General features: G+C 37.5%; 1 protein-coding gene across 3 annotated transcripts in view; it reads left to right on the top strand.

Moving 5' to 3' along the window:
• rarab (retinoic acid receptor, alpha b) overlaps positions 1-10,423 on the top strand; it is a 214,704-nt gene extending 204,281 nt beyond the window's left edge. For 2 of the 3 annotated variants that reach the window (XM_068217050.2, XM_005164029.6), the window contains exons 6-10: positions 4,917-5,077; positions 5,169-5,345; positions 5,446-5,650; positions 7,411-7,569; positions 7,647-10,423. In XM_068217050.2, coding sequence (XP_068073151.1) covers positions 4,917-5,077; positions 5,169-5,345; positions 5,446-5,650; positions 7,411-7,569; positions 7,647-7,867 — 923 coding nt within the window. In that variant the 3' untranslated portion in view covers positions 7,868-10,423. 3 annotated transcript variants of the gene reach the window in all.
• The last annotated feature ends 4,620 nt before the right edge of the window (positions 10,424-15,043 follow it).

The following is a 15,043-nucleotide window of genomic DNA, read 5'->3' as shown; positions in this document are numbered from 1 at the left end:
TATATATATATATAAAAATAATATATATATTATTATATAATATATATTATATAATAATATAATTTTATTATAATAATATATATATATATATATATATATATATATATATATATATATATATATATATATATATATATATATATATAATTTTATTATATATATATATAAAAATAATATATATATTATTTTTTTTTTTAAATAATTAAAATATTATGTAAATATTATGCCCCATGCAGATATTTTGTAAGTTTCTTGTTAGAAATGTATAAGGTGATGTTTTGTTTTTTCAATTCCAGATTTTCAGGTGGACGTACAGTATCCCAACTAAATATTGTCCCATCCTAACATGCACCAATTACATAAAATTATAAGTGTACAAAATTTCAGCATATCTTAGCAATATGTTGCTATAACATAGCAATTTTTTATTTTTTTTTACTGTTATTGATGAAATAAATTCATTCCCGTTGAGCCAAATAGTACAGTTTTACTGCTTTATACTATAGCCCAATCCCAATTCTACCCCTTAGCCTTCCCCCTAACCCTCGTTCGTGTGAAGGGGTTGGGGTGTTCCAATTCTCTTAAGCTTGGAGGTGTAGGGCTAAGTGTAATGGGTGGATACCCTTTCGAACTGAGATTTTTCAGGACCACACTGAAAACAAAGGGGTAGAAAATTACCCAGAATACACCAGCCACAACAACAGCATAGCTTGACCTGGAAGGAGATCAAGTTAAATTAGTAGGAGATCAAACAAACATTTTTTGTTAGTATTACAAATTTTTACAACAAAACAAGCACATGTTTTAATACATTCATAACTGTGTTTGTGTTTTACTGTCATGCGTTTAAAAAACGCTAAAATAAAAACTGCTAAGTTTTGATATCTTTAATCCATAATAATAACTCTTGTATATCAGTCCCACACCATTCTGACACTTAATGACACTGGAATCCCCTATCAGAAAAGTCTAGTGACTGGGAATCAGCTTTTTACAGTGTCTGGTATAATGTTAATGTTGTGTTTTGTGTGTTTACATAGATTAATATGGCCACTGTGCACAGTACAGTTATGATCTTATTGCCACATTAGATTGTTATGATAACATGATATCATTGCCTTTAGTGATATCCTGAAGATAAATACCAAAAAATAACATAAATAGAATTGGGATTGAGCCTACATGTCTAAGTTAAGTGAACTTTTAAACCATGGCCTTAAACTACAGTGTGGGTTAAAGGCCTCTATCAGACGTTGATATCTCTGATCCTGCTGTCTCCACCTGCTGGACATAGCTGAAGTGACCAGTGAAAAAGACTTGATGCACATTTGGCCATGAAACCCCCTTGTTTCAGCAGGTTTTTTTTTACACCTCTACTTTGGAAAAAGTCAGGAAAGTGAGCGTTCAGCACTGTTTGCATAAAAATTTGCATAAAAATGGGAGTGTTGGTTTGGGCACGCGCTGATTTATACAGAGGCAAAACACACTCACTGTCTTTTTCCCCTGTGTGTTTGTGTTTACATGGACATAAGTAATCAAATTAATTGACAAATTAGTAAATTGTGGACTTTAACTGCAGTTTGGCTCTTTCATTCAGGAATTTCAATCATGCCCCTCGTGACAAACGAGAAATTTGATTTGAGGAACTGCTCTAGCGAGTATTTTTCATGCAACGTTTGTTAACGCACCGTGAATGAGAGAAAAAAAACCTCTGCATTTCCCGGAAACTTAGATGCACTCGGCAGGTAGCATCAGAAATTCGTGTGTGTTATTCCTATCACAAAATGCAGTGAAAATCGTACATGACAGTAAGTTTGATTGTGGTGTTAACATGTTTACACTCTGTGTAATAGTTAGTTCGATATGAACTAACTTCGTCATCTGGATAAACAAAGACCACTGGTCGCTCACCTACCAAATTTATAGAGACAGGACAATCAACAAATCCTTAGACACGTATTGGTGTTTTGAGCTTCGCATGCACTTTAATCCATACGTGCATCCAGCTGCTCTCTCAAAGAGAGAAAATGAAAACAAAACCTTCACTGCAGCAAATTATAAAAGCAACACTGCACGCTTGTTTTGGCAACACAATGTGGCGTCTCTCTGCCGTCTGAACACTGTGACTGGTAAAAACAGTCTTCGAAGCTATCATGGATATTAATGAAGTTGCATCATAGAGCGCGCTGATTGGTTCGAACCAAGTCTTACTCATGCATTAATGCCCCACACTCAAAGACGTAATAAGGCACTCCCAGGTACAGACGTCCAGTCTACACGCTGGCATACACGATAAGATCTCAAGGCCGTGACGCAGCTTCAAAAACTCGTTTCAAACCGGAAGTACGAATTTGCTCGAAATAACGCAAAAACTACCAATTTTCACTTTTTAAATGAATTTTTTTATCTTTTTAGATCTTTATTATTTGAATGAGTATGGGTTTGGATGTATTTTTGTTTCATTATAACCAAGGATTTACATACGTCTTTGTGTCGCACTGAACGCACCAGTCTGCCGGTTCTGTCAGAGCAGGATGAAATCTCTGCCCCAGATTTGTTATTTTACATATTTCATTTTCTCCGCCCGGAAATGATGGCGCGCTCTTGTCATCATAAAGTTGTTTGCAAGCAGGTTTCGTCTTCTTGCACATGTCGTGTCGTGAAAGATTACCTCCCTGCGTTAATAGTTCTTTAATGGCTCCATTAGATTGTGTTTTCTGAGCCCATGCTGGCACCCAGCTCCCTCTGGAGAAATGAATATGTGGCTGTGGGGAAAAGTGAGGGAGAATCATCCTTTACCACCCCTCTCTCTCTCTGTTTCGTTTTGTTCTCCCGGTGTGCATATGGAGGAGGGAGAAGAAGAGCCATCGAGTTATCTTTAGACAAAGGAAGGAGTCCTAACCAAAAACAGCAAGAAAACATGAGATAAAGGAGCGATAGAAGCTGTGAGAACAAGAAGCGAGAGTGATAGCGAGGTTATGGGAAAACAGAAAGACTGAGAGAGGGAAGAGAGGAAGGAGGGAGGAATGCAGGCGCGGAGGGAGAGCCCGATTAAAGCTCTTTAAAGCAGCCTGATATTTGTCATGTGACGTGATTAGATTAGGTTGGATTTTAGTGAAAGCAGAGGTCGTTTGTCACTGTTATTAACAACCACCAACATTCATTTCTCATCTCTACACGCTGCACACCATCAGCATATCTGTGTGTGTGTGTGTGTGTGTGTGTGTGTGTGTGTGTGTGTGTGTGTGTGTGTGTGTGTGTGTGTGTGTGTGTGTGTGTGTGTGTGTGTGTGTGTGTGTGTGTGTGTGATGAAACACGAATGCGTTTGCTTGCAGATTTACATTCTTTTTAAACCTGCAGTTCTTAATTGGCAATGTTATTTATTATTTTTGCTAGTTTAATATGCACTGCAGAACAACTGTAAGTAAACACCTCACACAGGTTTATTTCCCTGAGAAGTGTAAATACTGCAGTGTTTGTTCAGCCAGTGGTGTGGGATTGAGATGGGATTGATTTTGCCCAACCATTGTACAAGTGGGACTTTGTTCTGAACTTGTTTGCTAGAGGCACGGAAAAATCATTTGCAAGATCATATATTGTCAATGCATCAGTAAAAGGGATTACATGTGAAGCAAGAGTAATATAAAAAGGGGGAATGGTGTTGAACAAGCCAGTACCTCTTAAAAAAGGTGCATACATTAATATTAAGTCTTTATTTTAATCTATATTGACAGTTTTATTCATAAAGAATGCATTAAATTGCAGTAAATATGATTATAATGAAAGCATTGTCCAATATTTGGCTAAATAAAATTTTCCAAATTGTTTGCTAGTGTCACAGAAATCCTACATGAAATCATATGCTCTTTTAGGGCTGGGTGATTTGGTCTAAAATCAAACTCTTGATTAATTGAACATTCAATTACAATTACTAAACATTTATTTTATTTATTTATTTTATTTTTTTGTCCTCATAGTTCACGGGCAAGGTTTATATAAGGTCTAAAGGCACAGCTTCCAACCATCATCAATGTAGTGCAAAGAAAAGCTTAAGAATTAGTCTATCGTCCTTCTTGACCAGAGATCAGATGTGGCTGCAAAGGTAGAAATCAGCCCCAGCCTTTAACAGAGCTTGGTCACGTGACGCGTAGGGAAAGTATTTGAAAAAATCATCCTGAAATTGATTACAGGTTCTGAATGTCAATTTCGATTACTTTTCGATTAATCGGCAAGCCTATGCCCTTTTATAGTATCCAAGTTCACATCTTTTACTGTTTTTAGAAATCATCTTGCAGATATAATGAATGCAATTTCCGTCTTATGCATTATTTTCCTATTTATTCTGCACTTTAAAACAGAAAACATTGTCACAATAAGAGATGAGAAGACCTCAGAGAATCACATCTAAGGAATTCTTCCTTTTTACTGCTTGTTTAGCAGTTGATGTTCTCTTACCGTGAGCTTTTTTTGAACTGTCACATCAAAGCATCCAGCTGTCTTTATCTCAGTGGAAATGTATTTTTACATCCCTGTTTGTTTCCTTATGCGTGTATGTGCGCACATGTATATACGTGTCCTCTTGGTCTCCCACTTAATCCGTCTCCTCCTCTTTCATTCATTGTTGTTTCCAAGTAAATTAGCTGCCAAAATGATTGAATCACAACAAGAGTGTGGATCTGAAAAAGGTTCAAGTGGATGATAGGCTGCTGCTGCTGCTACTTTCACCAGGCAGAGAAAAAGAACGCTGGACTTTTACTGCCATCTTGTGGTGTATATTGTGTAGTGATGTATGTGTGTGCGTATATAGTATGTGTAGCCATTTGTGGTACTATGAGATTTAAATCTAGGTGTTTGTTTGATCTGATCACTAAAAATTAAGATGGATTGACAGCTGTGTTTATTTTTTCTTGTTGCAGCTGTTAGGAACGACCGGAACAAAAGGAAGAAAGACGACAAGAAGCAAGAATGTTTGGAAAATTACGTCTTAAGTCCAGATACGGAGAAGATGATCGAGCAGGTGAGGAAGGCCCATCAGGAAACCTTCCCCTCGCTCTGTCAGCTGGGAAAATACACCACGGTAAGACACCAGGTCTTAAATGGATGCAGTTAATGGATAGAAATCACACTCTCAGCTACTAAACCCAGCAAACATTGATGTCTGTCAACAGAACAACAGCGCAGACCACAGGGTGGCTCTGGATGTCGACCTGTGGGACAAATTTAGCGAGCTCTCCACCAAATGCATCATTAAAACAGTGGAGTTCGCCAAGCAGTTACCCGGCTTCACCACGCTCACCATCGCAGATCAGATCACCCTGTTAAAGGCCGCCTGTCTCGACATCCTGGTGAGGGAACGACACCTGCTGTTTTCTCACACACACCAGTGCACATTTAAACCTACTCTTTGGATGGTGTATGCTTAAACTTTTGAACTTTCTTCCTCAGATCCTGCGAATATGTACACGCTACACACCCGATCAGGACACCATGACGTTTTCAGATGGTCTGACACTGAACCGCACACAGATGCACAACGCCGGCTTTGGCCCTCTCACAGATCTGGTGTTCGCTTTCGCCAACCAGCTTCTGCCTCTGGAGATGGATGATGCAGAGACTGGGCTTCTTAGCGCCATCTGTCTGCTGTGTGGAGGTACTGCAGCTTTAGACACATTTATTTTTTTAATCTTGTTTCAATTTGTCGATCTTAAACAGTGGTCTCAAACTTAAATTGGTGGAGTTGCCATTTCAGTTACTGACAATCCATAGAAAGGCCGCTTTAACATTAAAGTCCAAGAAAAAAAGTGGAAACCTGACATAACTGATGCATTTTAGGACAACAGATATGACGTTTATATTTATTTCAAACATTACCTGTCACCAGAGATGATGCAAATCAGCAAGTTTATCATGTCACACATCAGCTGCTGAAATATTTCTATGGTTGTTGTGTGTATGGCACACACACACTCAGTCATTCTTCCACAGACTATATGCAGTCAAAACTCTAGTTTTTTTTGTCTTGTTGTACATATTGAAGGGATAAAATGCTTTAAAAATACTACAACTTATAGGCATAAAAATATTATTCTGTCCCAACCAATTATATTGTCCCAATAGCGTAAGAACAGCAGAAAGCAGTTTGGGTAATCTAAACTGTTCTTTAGAAAACGAATCTTTCTTTTTTTTGTAAAACTACAACAAAGACGAGAAAAGTATGTACTTATTCACATTTACTTTAACAAGTTCAGTTCAACTAGCAGTACAATTTCACTAATGTGCATAGTTTTTATGCAAATCTTAATAAGCATATGAGGAAAATCTATTACATGAGACCATTTGAATCGACTATTAACAAAATTATCATATTTGTTACACCATCAAGCCGTGAAGAAGTGTTTGTTGAACAAAATTTGAGTGGTATAAAACTAATAATAATCAAACGACCCGTGAACATTTCCATGATAGAGCTTTAGTGAAATTATAGCACTTATAGGCATATATTTTTAACCTTTAAATCATTCACAGAATTAAAACGCATATGTAATACTCTGAATGCAGTAATAGTCTGAATGCAGTACTTCAAATGTCAACTAGGTGGCGGGTCAAAACCACAAGTGGCTAGATGCGACTGCACAACAATTATATAGGTTCAAAGTCTATGTTTTGGTGGGCCAAATCTTGTTTTATTTTTGACATCAGTTGGAGGGAGGAGGGGGGCCCTGATTTTGAAGATATTTAATCAGTAGTCACATAAGTGACTGAATTTTCTCTGTGAGTCATTTCCATCACTTTTAATACGATATTTGTTATCCTCTTACATCTATTGTGCTTTGCTTTTGTGAATATACATAACAATCTGATTTTGTGTTTGCGTATGTATATTTATCTGCTATTTATAATTATAGTTTCTAATAATGAGCTACATATGAGTAAATGGCAGAAAAACATGTTAAAGTTAGCAGTTGTGATAGGTGCCTTTATGTACAAGTTATATATTGCACATCATTTAGACAATTTTTTTCATCTCTAAGTGATAGTTCACAATACATTTGCTTGCTATTTACACTCCTCCAACGGGTTTCTTCTGTTGAACACTATGGAAGGCATTTTGAACAAAAGCTGCAAACCTGTAACCACTGACTTTTATAGTAGGAAAACCATACTATAGAAGCCAATAGTACAAGTTTCTAGCATTCTTCAAGATATCTTCTTTTGTTTTCAACAGAAGAAAGAAACTCATAAATGTTTGAAGTCAAGGGTAATTAAATGACTGATTTTTTTTTTTTTTTTTTTTAGGTGAACTTTGCCTTTAAGATTTTCTGCAGTTTTTTTTTTTTTTTCGTCTCTCTCTTTGTAACTTTTTGTTGTTGTTCTCTGCTTAACATTTACATTTGATGCACCTGTGTTCAGATCGGCAGGATCTAGAGCAGTCTGATAAGGTGGATGAACTTCAGGAGCCCTTGCTGGAGGCCCTGAAGATCTACGTGAGAAATCGGAGACCTCATAAACCACACATGTTTCCTAAGATGCTGATGAAGATCACAGACCTGAGGAGCATCAGCGCTAAAGGTGAGATTCGCTGTCTGTCTTTGTACATCAAACATCAGCGACTAGAAGCCAGTCTAACGTCTTATCTTCTCAAACAGGAGCGGAGCGAGTAATAACGCTGAAAATGGAGATCCCAGGCTCCATGCCTCCGCTCATTCAGGAGATGCTGGAAAATTCAGAGGGTCTGGAGGGAGGCGGGTCGAAAGGAGCTGGAGGAGGTGGTGGTGGTGGTGGTGGAAAGGGAGCTCCACCAGGAAGCTGCAGCCCCAGTTTGTCTCCCAGTTCGGCACACAGCAGCCCCTCGGCTCACTCTCCTTGACTTTCATCTCCAGACAAACCTCCATACAGAATTAAACTGGTTCCTAACCAGAAATAAGCCACAGCCGACCAGCGCCAGAGAGCAGAATTCCGGTAGACTTTGACCCGGACTGAACAGTAAATCTGGCCAGCTTTCATTCGCTGAAGTCCAGTAGAGTTACACACAGGCCGAGCCTGATCAAAAGTCACACCGTCATTAAAACCTCCAGTGATTCAGCGACTACAAGAGCCTTTTCACGTGGCGCTGCTTCACAGAGATGACAGAACAAACGCCCTGTGTGCGCAAGCGGCTCTTTACTGTGTCTTCCCGGCTCTGCTCCCATCACGCGAACTGTGAAGGCCCAGGGAAGCTCGTCTGAAGGACGCGTTCTCTCGGCCTCAGCGTTATTTTATAAACTTCAATCCCTTAAAGCAAGCTAAAGGACTTTAGGACGTCAGCTGTCCACAAGTCAGGGACATTTTGAACTTTCCAGCTGTTTTGGTTCTGTTTCTTTGTTTTCGTACAAAAGATATATGAATATATGAAATCTATATTGACAGAAATGAGATTTGACTCTTTTGGTCTTAGGTGGAATGCAGAACATTTCTTATCTTTTTCTCTCACTTTTTGTCTCAAGAGTTGAACATGGTTATGGTCGACCCACTGTTACCTTCACTCCAAGACAGTCCTGTTCACGTCACGCACAAGGGCACGTCGCACTGAAAATGATGTGTGCGCTTCAATCAAGATGGGGTAAAACACAGTTTTGTCCGGACGATTTGGAGATATGACACTTCATCAGAAATGAAGGATCCCCTGTAAACAAGCGGCTTGTGATTATGATGTGTGTGAGATCTCGGTTTTAACGGAGTGGCGAATGCCTTCCTGTAGCTTTTAATATTGCTTTTTTTTTTGCTTTTCATTTTGTAATTGTCACCTGTCGAAAGACACAGAGACCCCCTTCTAAACAGTATTAGCTGATTACAAAATAAAAGAGATTTCCAAAAATAACGATTCACTAAGAAAAATGTGTATTTTTAGCTAAATGCATTTCAGAAGTATTAAGAATGTTGAGCATTTCACACAGAACCATGTTTTTGTTACACGTCCGGCACCTGGATCTTGAAGCCCTGTTATTGGTCGATTCGTTTCTAATCATCCGTCACGTGTCCTGAGATGCTTCCACCGCCGCTTCCTCTTCTTCTGTACTTTACAACATCACTGCCTCTGCTCTCCTGCAACAATCATTGAACAGCAGTCAACAACAACACTGCCTCTGTGTGACAATCACTTCAAGTAAAGCTCACAAACAACTCTGCCTCTGTAACACACTGATCCCTACAGAACACTGGATTCATGAGGCCACTCACACACATACAGATCTGACACTATTACAGCTGTAGAAAAAAAAACAACAAAAAAGATAAAGGATTTAAAGGGATAGTTCACCCAAAAGCCTTCTCTTCAAGTTCAGTTTCTTTCTTTCGTTAAAAGCAAAGAAAAATCTTTTGAAGAATGTTAGTTGCTGGCACCCATTGACTTTTTCTTATTATGGGGGTCAATGGGTGCCAGCAACCAACATTCTTCAAAATATCATCTTTTGTCTTCAACAGAAGAAAGAAAGATTTAAAACCACATAACAAGAGAGTAAATAATGTTATTTTCATTTTTTGGCTGAACTGTCCCTTTTAATTCATAGTGTGATGATTATCTAGAAATTAATTATTTGTTTTTGCCAAAAATGTAAATTCCAAATCCTTTAAAAAAATCATTTAAAAATTCTATTTGTCATAAATAAATTTGTTGCAAATTTGATACAAAGTCTTAAATAAATTTGTTGCAAATTTGATACAAAGAGTGGTTTTATTCCCTAATAAAATTCATTATAATGATTTTTAACACCCCAATGTTGTTCAATCTTCAGCAAAACACAAAGGGTTTTGTGTTTGCCGAAGATTGAACAACATTAGGGTGTTTAAATAATGTGAAAAAATGGAACTTTTTGTTTTGAACTTTCCCTTTAAATTAAATTAGATTGGTCAAAATAAATAAAAATATGATTCAGGGGAAGGTGGGGACAATATAATCTATTTCTGAGGGATCAGTGTCAGCATATCATTATTGCACCAGTTCACAGCAGCTCTGCGTCTGCTGAAGCCGTCGACATGAACCTTTGAACAGAGCAGTGGACAGAAATGACTTCCTCTTGAACATGTTCTTCTGAGAGTGGAGAGTGAACTGTTTCACTGCAACTATGCACACGTCATGCACAGAGCTCAAGTCTGTTCACTTCTATCTACCTGTTGTGAAAATCACAAGCCTCTTCCAGTTGTTCAGTTCTGTCTGTTTCTTTTATTCTGCATTCAGTCGCTGCCCAAAGGTTCATCACTGTTGAGCCATACTGCACCACAGACCTCGACAGGCCTCTTCTCTCACTCACAGATGACACCACGTACAGCACAAACCCTGTACTGCTTTAACGGTTGTTATACAGTCAAACGCACAAAACTGTTTCTGTTGTGTCAGGTTCCTGGATGAGAAAAGTAATGTTTAATAAAAGCATCCGTTTTGTGTGTGTTTCTGACCATTGTGTTTTATTGTGGTTAAGCTTTCCATGAATGTTTGATATTAATAACAATTTTTGGATGTGATTCAGCTCAGCGTCATTTGTGTTCAGATATTTGATTCTGAAACGAGTTTCAGTGTGTTTCCACAGGCACTGTTTTTAGTGGATTCATGTGGAGGTTGAGTGTAATGCACTGTATCAGTGTAGTATGAATGAATTGAAAACACTCACTCACAAGTGGAAACGCACTGTAGTAGACCATAGATTGTGTTTTTCATAAACAAAGTTGCTGTACTGGTTAAAGTATCATCTCAGGCTGTCAATAATTAGTGCGTGTTAGGCTTTGTCCACACATACATGGGTATTATATGATCTGTTTTCTCTGCTTTAATTTTTTATTTTAATTTCCGTCCACATGAAAACGCAGTTTGATGCATATTAAGAGCACACCAAACCAACAGGCTTCGATAAGGACACTTTTATGCTGTTTTCACACCAAATGGGAATTAAGTATTGTCGCAAGTAAGTTGCATACAAGTTAATGTAAACGTGAGAACAGGTGGAAAACCGTCTAGCGATAGGACAATGCGGAATATGCAATACATTTGCTGTGAATGTGTGAAATTTGCATCTTCCATGTTTGACATGAACCCAACCATGTTGGCCAATAAGAAAGGAGAAAACTACGCGTGTTGATGTCATGAGGTGAAAACTCCAGTTGAATTGTCCACATGACCACGCTGTATCCAGGGTTTTGGAAAACAAACTTCACCCTGGCTGTAGTTTTCAGAAAATTTTGGTTTTAGTCAGATGCTTTTGTGTGGACAAACAGCGAAACGTAGAAAAAAAAAAGTGCAATTTTGAAAATATCTGTTTGTGTGGACAGAGCCTCAATGAGTGTACATGAATCTTACACCTTGAAAGGACCACATACATTTCAGAAAACATACATTTTTGTGCAATTTCGAGTGTGGTACACGCAGGTGAGTGGGCTTGACAAACCACCTGTCAGACATGCCCTCCTTTTCGTATGATCGAAAGAGAAAACAAAACTATCTTCATTGCATTTTTCTTCCCTCTGATGATATGAAGTGCTATTTTTATCTTTGTTAAATAAAGTCATGCTGATTAAAAAGCAAATGATGAATAATTGAAAACTTGCCAGTAAAAAGGCTAATAAATATTGTTTGTTACACCAATTGCACAAAGCAGCTTAATATAGAAGTTTTTAGTAAATTGCAATTGAAACTGTGTCAGTCCAGTTTTCAGAGTTAAAGCTTAGTTTAGTTCAGTGTGGTTTAATTTTCACTGCTGAAAGTTCAAACACTGAAGAGCAAATCTATTGACGTGCAGCTCAAAATAACTGAGAGTAATCAGGCTTAGTTGGGTCTGACCATTTTACCATTGTTCTGAGGGCAAAACAAGCAGTAGGCCAAAAACTGCCTGAACTCCTGGGTGACATGTCAATCTGGAGAAATGACTCCACTGCATAATGTCAGAGTGTATTTTGGCTGCTGCAACACAAATTAAATTATTTCAAATAACAAAATTAACATTCTTGATGAGGCGGGTGAGTACATTTTCATTGTGGACTGAATGACAGAAATCCATACAGTAATATATACAGTTAAAGTCGGAATGAATAGCCCCCTTTGGTTATTTTTTTTTCTTTTTTAAATATTTCCCAAATGATGCTTAACAGAGCAAGGAAATTTTCACAGTATGTCTGAAAATATTTTTTTCTTCTGGAGAAAATCTTATTAGTTTTTATTTTTGACTTGAATAAAAGATGTTTTAATTTTTTTATACACTGTTTTAAGGACAATATTATTAGCCCCTTTAAGCTATATATTTTTTCGGATAATCTACAGAACAAATCATCATTATACAATACGTTGCCTAATTACCCTAACCTGCCTAGTTAACCTGATCAACCTAGTTAAGTTGTATAGAAGTGTCTTGAAAAATAACTAAAATATTATTTACTGTCATCATGGCAAAGATAAAATTAATGAATGAATTAATGGTGTTGTTTCCGTGTGCAATACTGTATAAACAATACATTTCTATCTAAATTTATATTAGCAACTGTATATAGGCCTTCAGGGCACCACACCAACTTTACAAAAGAACCTTACCCAGTGGCGTAGCGCAGTGCTGCATTTGATACAATCAATCATAATATTATCCTTACTGGTCTTGATAATTCTGTTGGTATTACTGGAACTGCATTGGCCTAGTTCAGGATTTATCTGTCTGAACATAATCAATTTGTATCGGTTGATGAAGAGACATCATACAGATCAAAAGTACACTGTGGGGTACCACAAATCTCAGTTCTTGGCCCCTTACTATTCACACCATATATGCTACTGCTAGGAGATATCATTAAAAAACATGGAGTTAGCTTCCACTGTTATGCTGATGATACACAACTTTATATCTCCTCTCAACCTGATAACTTGTATGAATTGATGAAATTAACAGATTTTATAGCTGATATAAAAAATTGGATGACTAATAACTTCTTATTACTAAATTCAGATAAAACTAAGGTCTTGCTTTTTGGACCCTAAAACTTCACATGCAAAAACTTAGAACACTGCCTAACCCTTGGTGGATTCTTAGTTCAGTCCTTATCTTCAGTCAAAAATTTGGGGGTGATTTTTGATAGCAACCTGTCATTTGAAGGCCAGATTTCAAGCAATTGTAAAACTGCATTTTTTCATCTAAAAAAAGGTTGGCAAACTTCGACATATGCTATCAATGTATGATGCGGAAAAGCTTATTCATGCTCTCATGGTCACTTAATAAGATTATTGTGATGCGTTACTAGGTGGTTGCCCTGTTGGTCTAATTAACAAACTTCAGCTGGTTCAAAATGCAGCTGCTGGCGTGCTTTCCAGAACAAAGAAATATGATCATATTTCTTCCGTTCGTTCATTATTGCATTGCTCCAAATTAAATATCATATCAATTTTAAAATTTTATTGACTACCTACAAAGCCCTGAACAGATTAACTCCCCACTATTTGAAGGAACTCCTGGTGTATTATAGCCCATCCTGTCCTCTACGCTCAATTAATTCTGGACAATTGATTTTTCGCAGAATATCAAAATTAACTGTAGACGGTAGATCTACAAAAGAGATTTCCAAAAATAACGATTCACTAAGAAAAACATGTATTTTTAGCTAAATGCATTTCAGAAGTATTGAGAATGTTGAGCATTTCACAAAGAACCATGTTTTTGTTTCACGTCCGGCACCTGGATCTTGAAGCCCTGTTATTGGTCGATTCGTTTCTAATCATCCGTCACGTGTCCTGAGATGCTTCCACCGCCGCTTCCTCTTCTTCTGTACTTTACAACATCACTGCCTCTGCTCTCCTGCAACAATCATTGAACAGCAGTCAACAACAACACTGCCTCTGTGTGACAATCACTTCAAGTAAAGCTCACAAACAACTCTGCCTCTGTAACGCACTGATCCCTACAGAACACTGGATTCATGAGGCCACTCAAACACATACAGATCTGACACTTACAGCTGTAGAAAAAAAAAAAAAGATGAAACATTTAAAGGGATCGTTCAACCAAAAGTCTTCACTTGTTCAAAAAAATTTTTATTTTTATTTTTTTTGAAAGCAAGGGAAGATATTATGGAATAACTTCTATCTATTATGGAGGTCAATACCAACAGCAACCAACATTCTTCAAAATATCTTCCTTTGCTTTCAACAAAAGAAAGAAACTCATAAAGATTTAAAACCACATCATGTAATTTTCATTTTTGGCTGAACTATCTCTTTAATTCATAGTTTGATGATTATCTAGAAATTAATTAAGTTGTTACTGCCAAAATGTAAATCACAAGTTCTTTAAAAAAACATCCAAAATTGTTATTTCTCATAATTGACTGTTACAACCTTTAATTAATGTGTGTGGATCTATGCTGCCCTCTTGTGTTTCTCTGTGTGTATATACTTTTGTTTAAAGAAGGCAGTTGCAGGAGGAAAATTGATGATAGATTTGATTGGTTCTCATCTCACCCTACCCTTAATAAAAAGACATGCTGAAGCACTAATGAAAGCCTTTTGTGCCACAATGACTTGTTTGGTATTCTTTACGCTGTAGATTTGTGTGCCCTTGTGTTTCTCCAGCATATTAAGCTGCGGTTCCCCAGCGGGAGGGAAACTTTAATGCTTTGTGGAGAACTTTGTCACATTTTGTCAGAAGCCAATCATCTGAAAGAGTAATAAAACAGGCCAATGAAATGCCCCAAAAATGGTGGCGTCAGCATACACAGCTGGCAGAAATTGCAATCATTTGTGTATAAAGATGCCTGCCGTGCATCGCAGAGACACACTTTCGCTTTCTGAGCCTCATGCTCTGAACAATGTAACATTTTTCAAAGCAGCTTCACATAGAAGATCATAATAAATTGAGACAGTGTAGTTCTGTTTTCCGTGTTCAAGTTAGGTTAAGTTTAGCTCAGTTCAGTTTGGTTTAATAATCACTACTGAGAGTCCAAACACTGTAGAGCAAATCCATCTATGCGCAGCTCTTCAGATCCCGAACCATGCAAGCTAGTGGCGACATCGACGAGGAAAAAACTTCACCAATTGGCAAAA

Source organism: Danio rerio, chromosome 3 (assembly GCF_049306965.1).
Source record: "Danio rerio strain Tuebingen ecotype United States chromosome 3, GRCz12tu, whole genome shotgun sequence".
NCBI lineage: Eukaryota > Metazoa > Chordata > Actinopteri > Cypriniformes > Danionidae > Danio > Danio rerio.
This window is presented reverse-complemented; position numbering and strand designations above follow the sequence as displayed.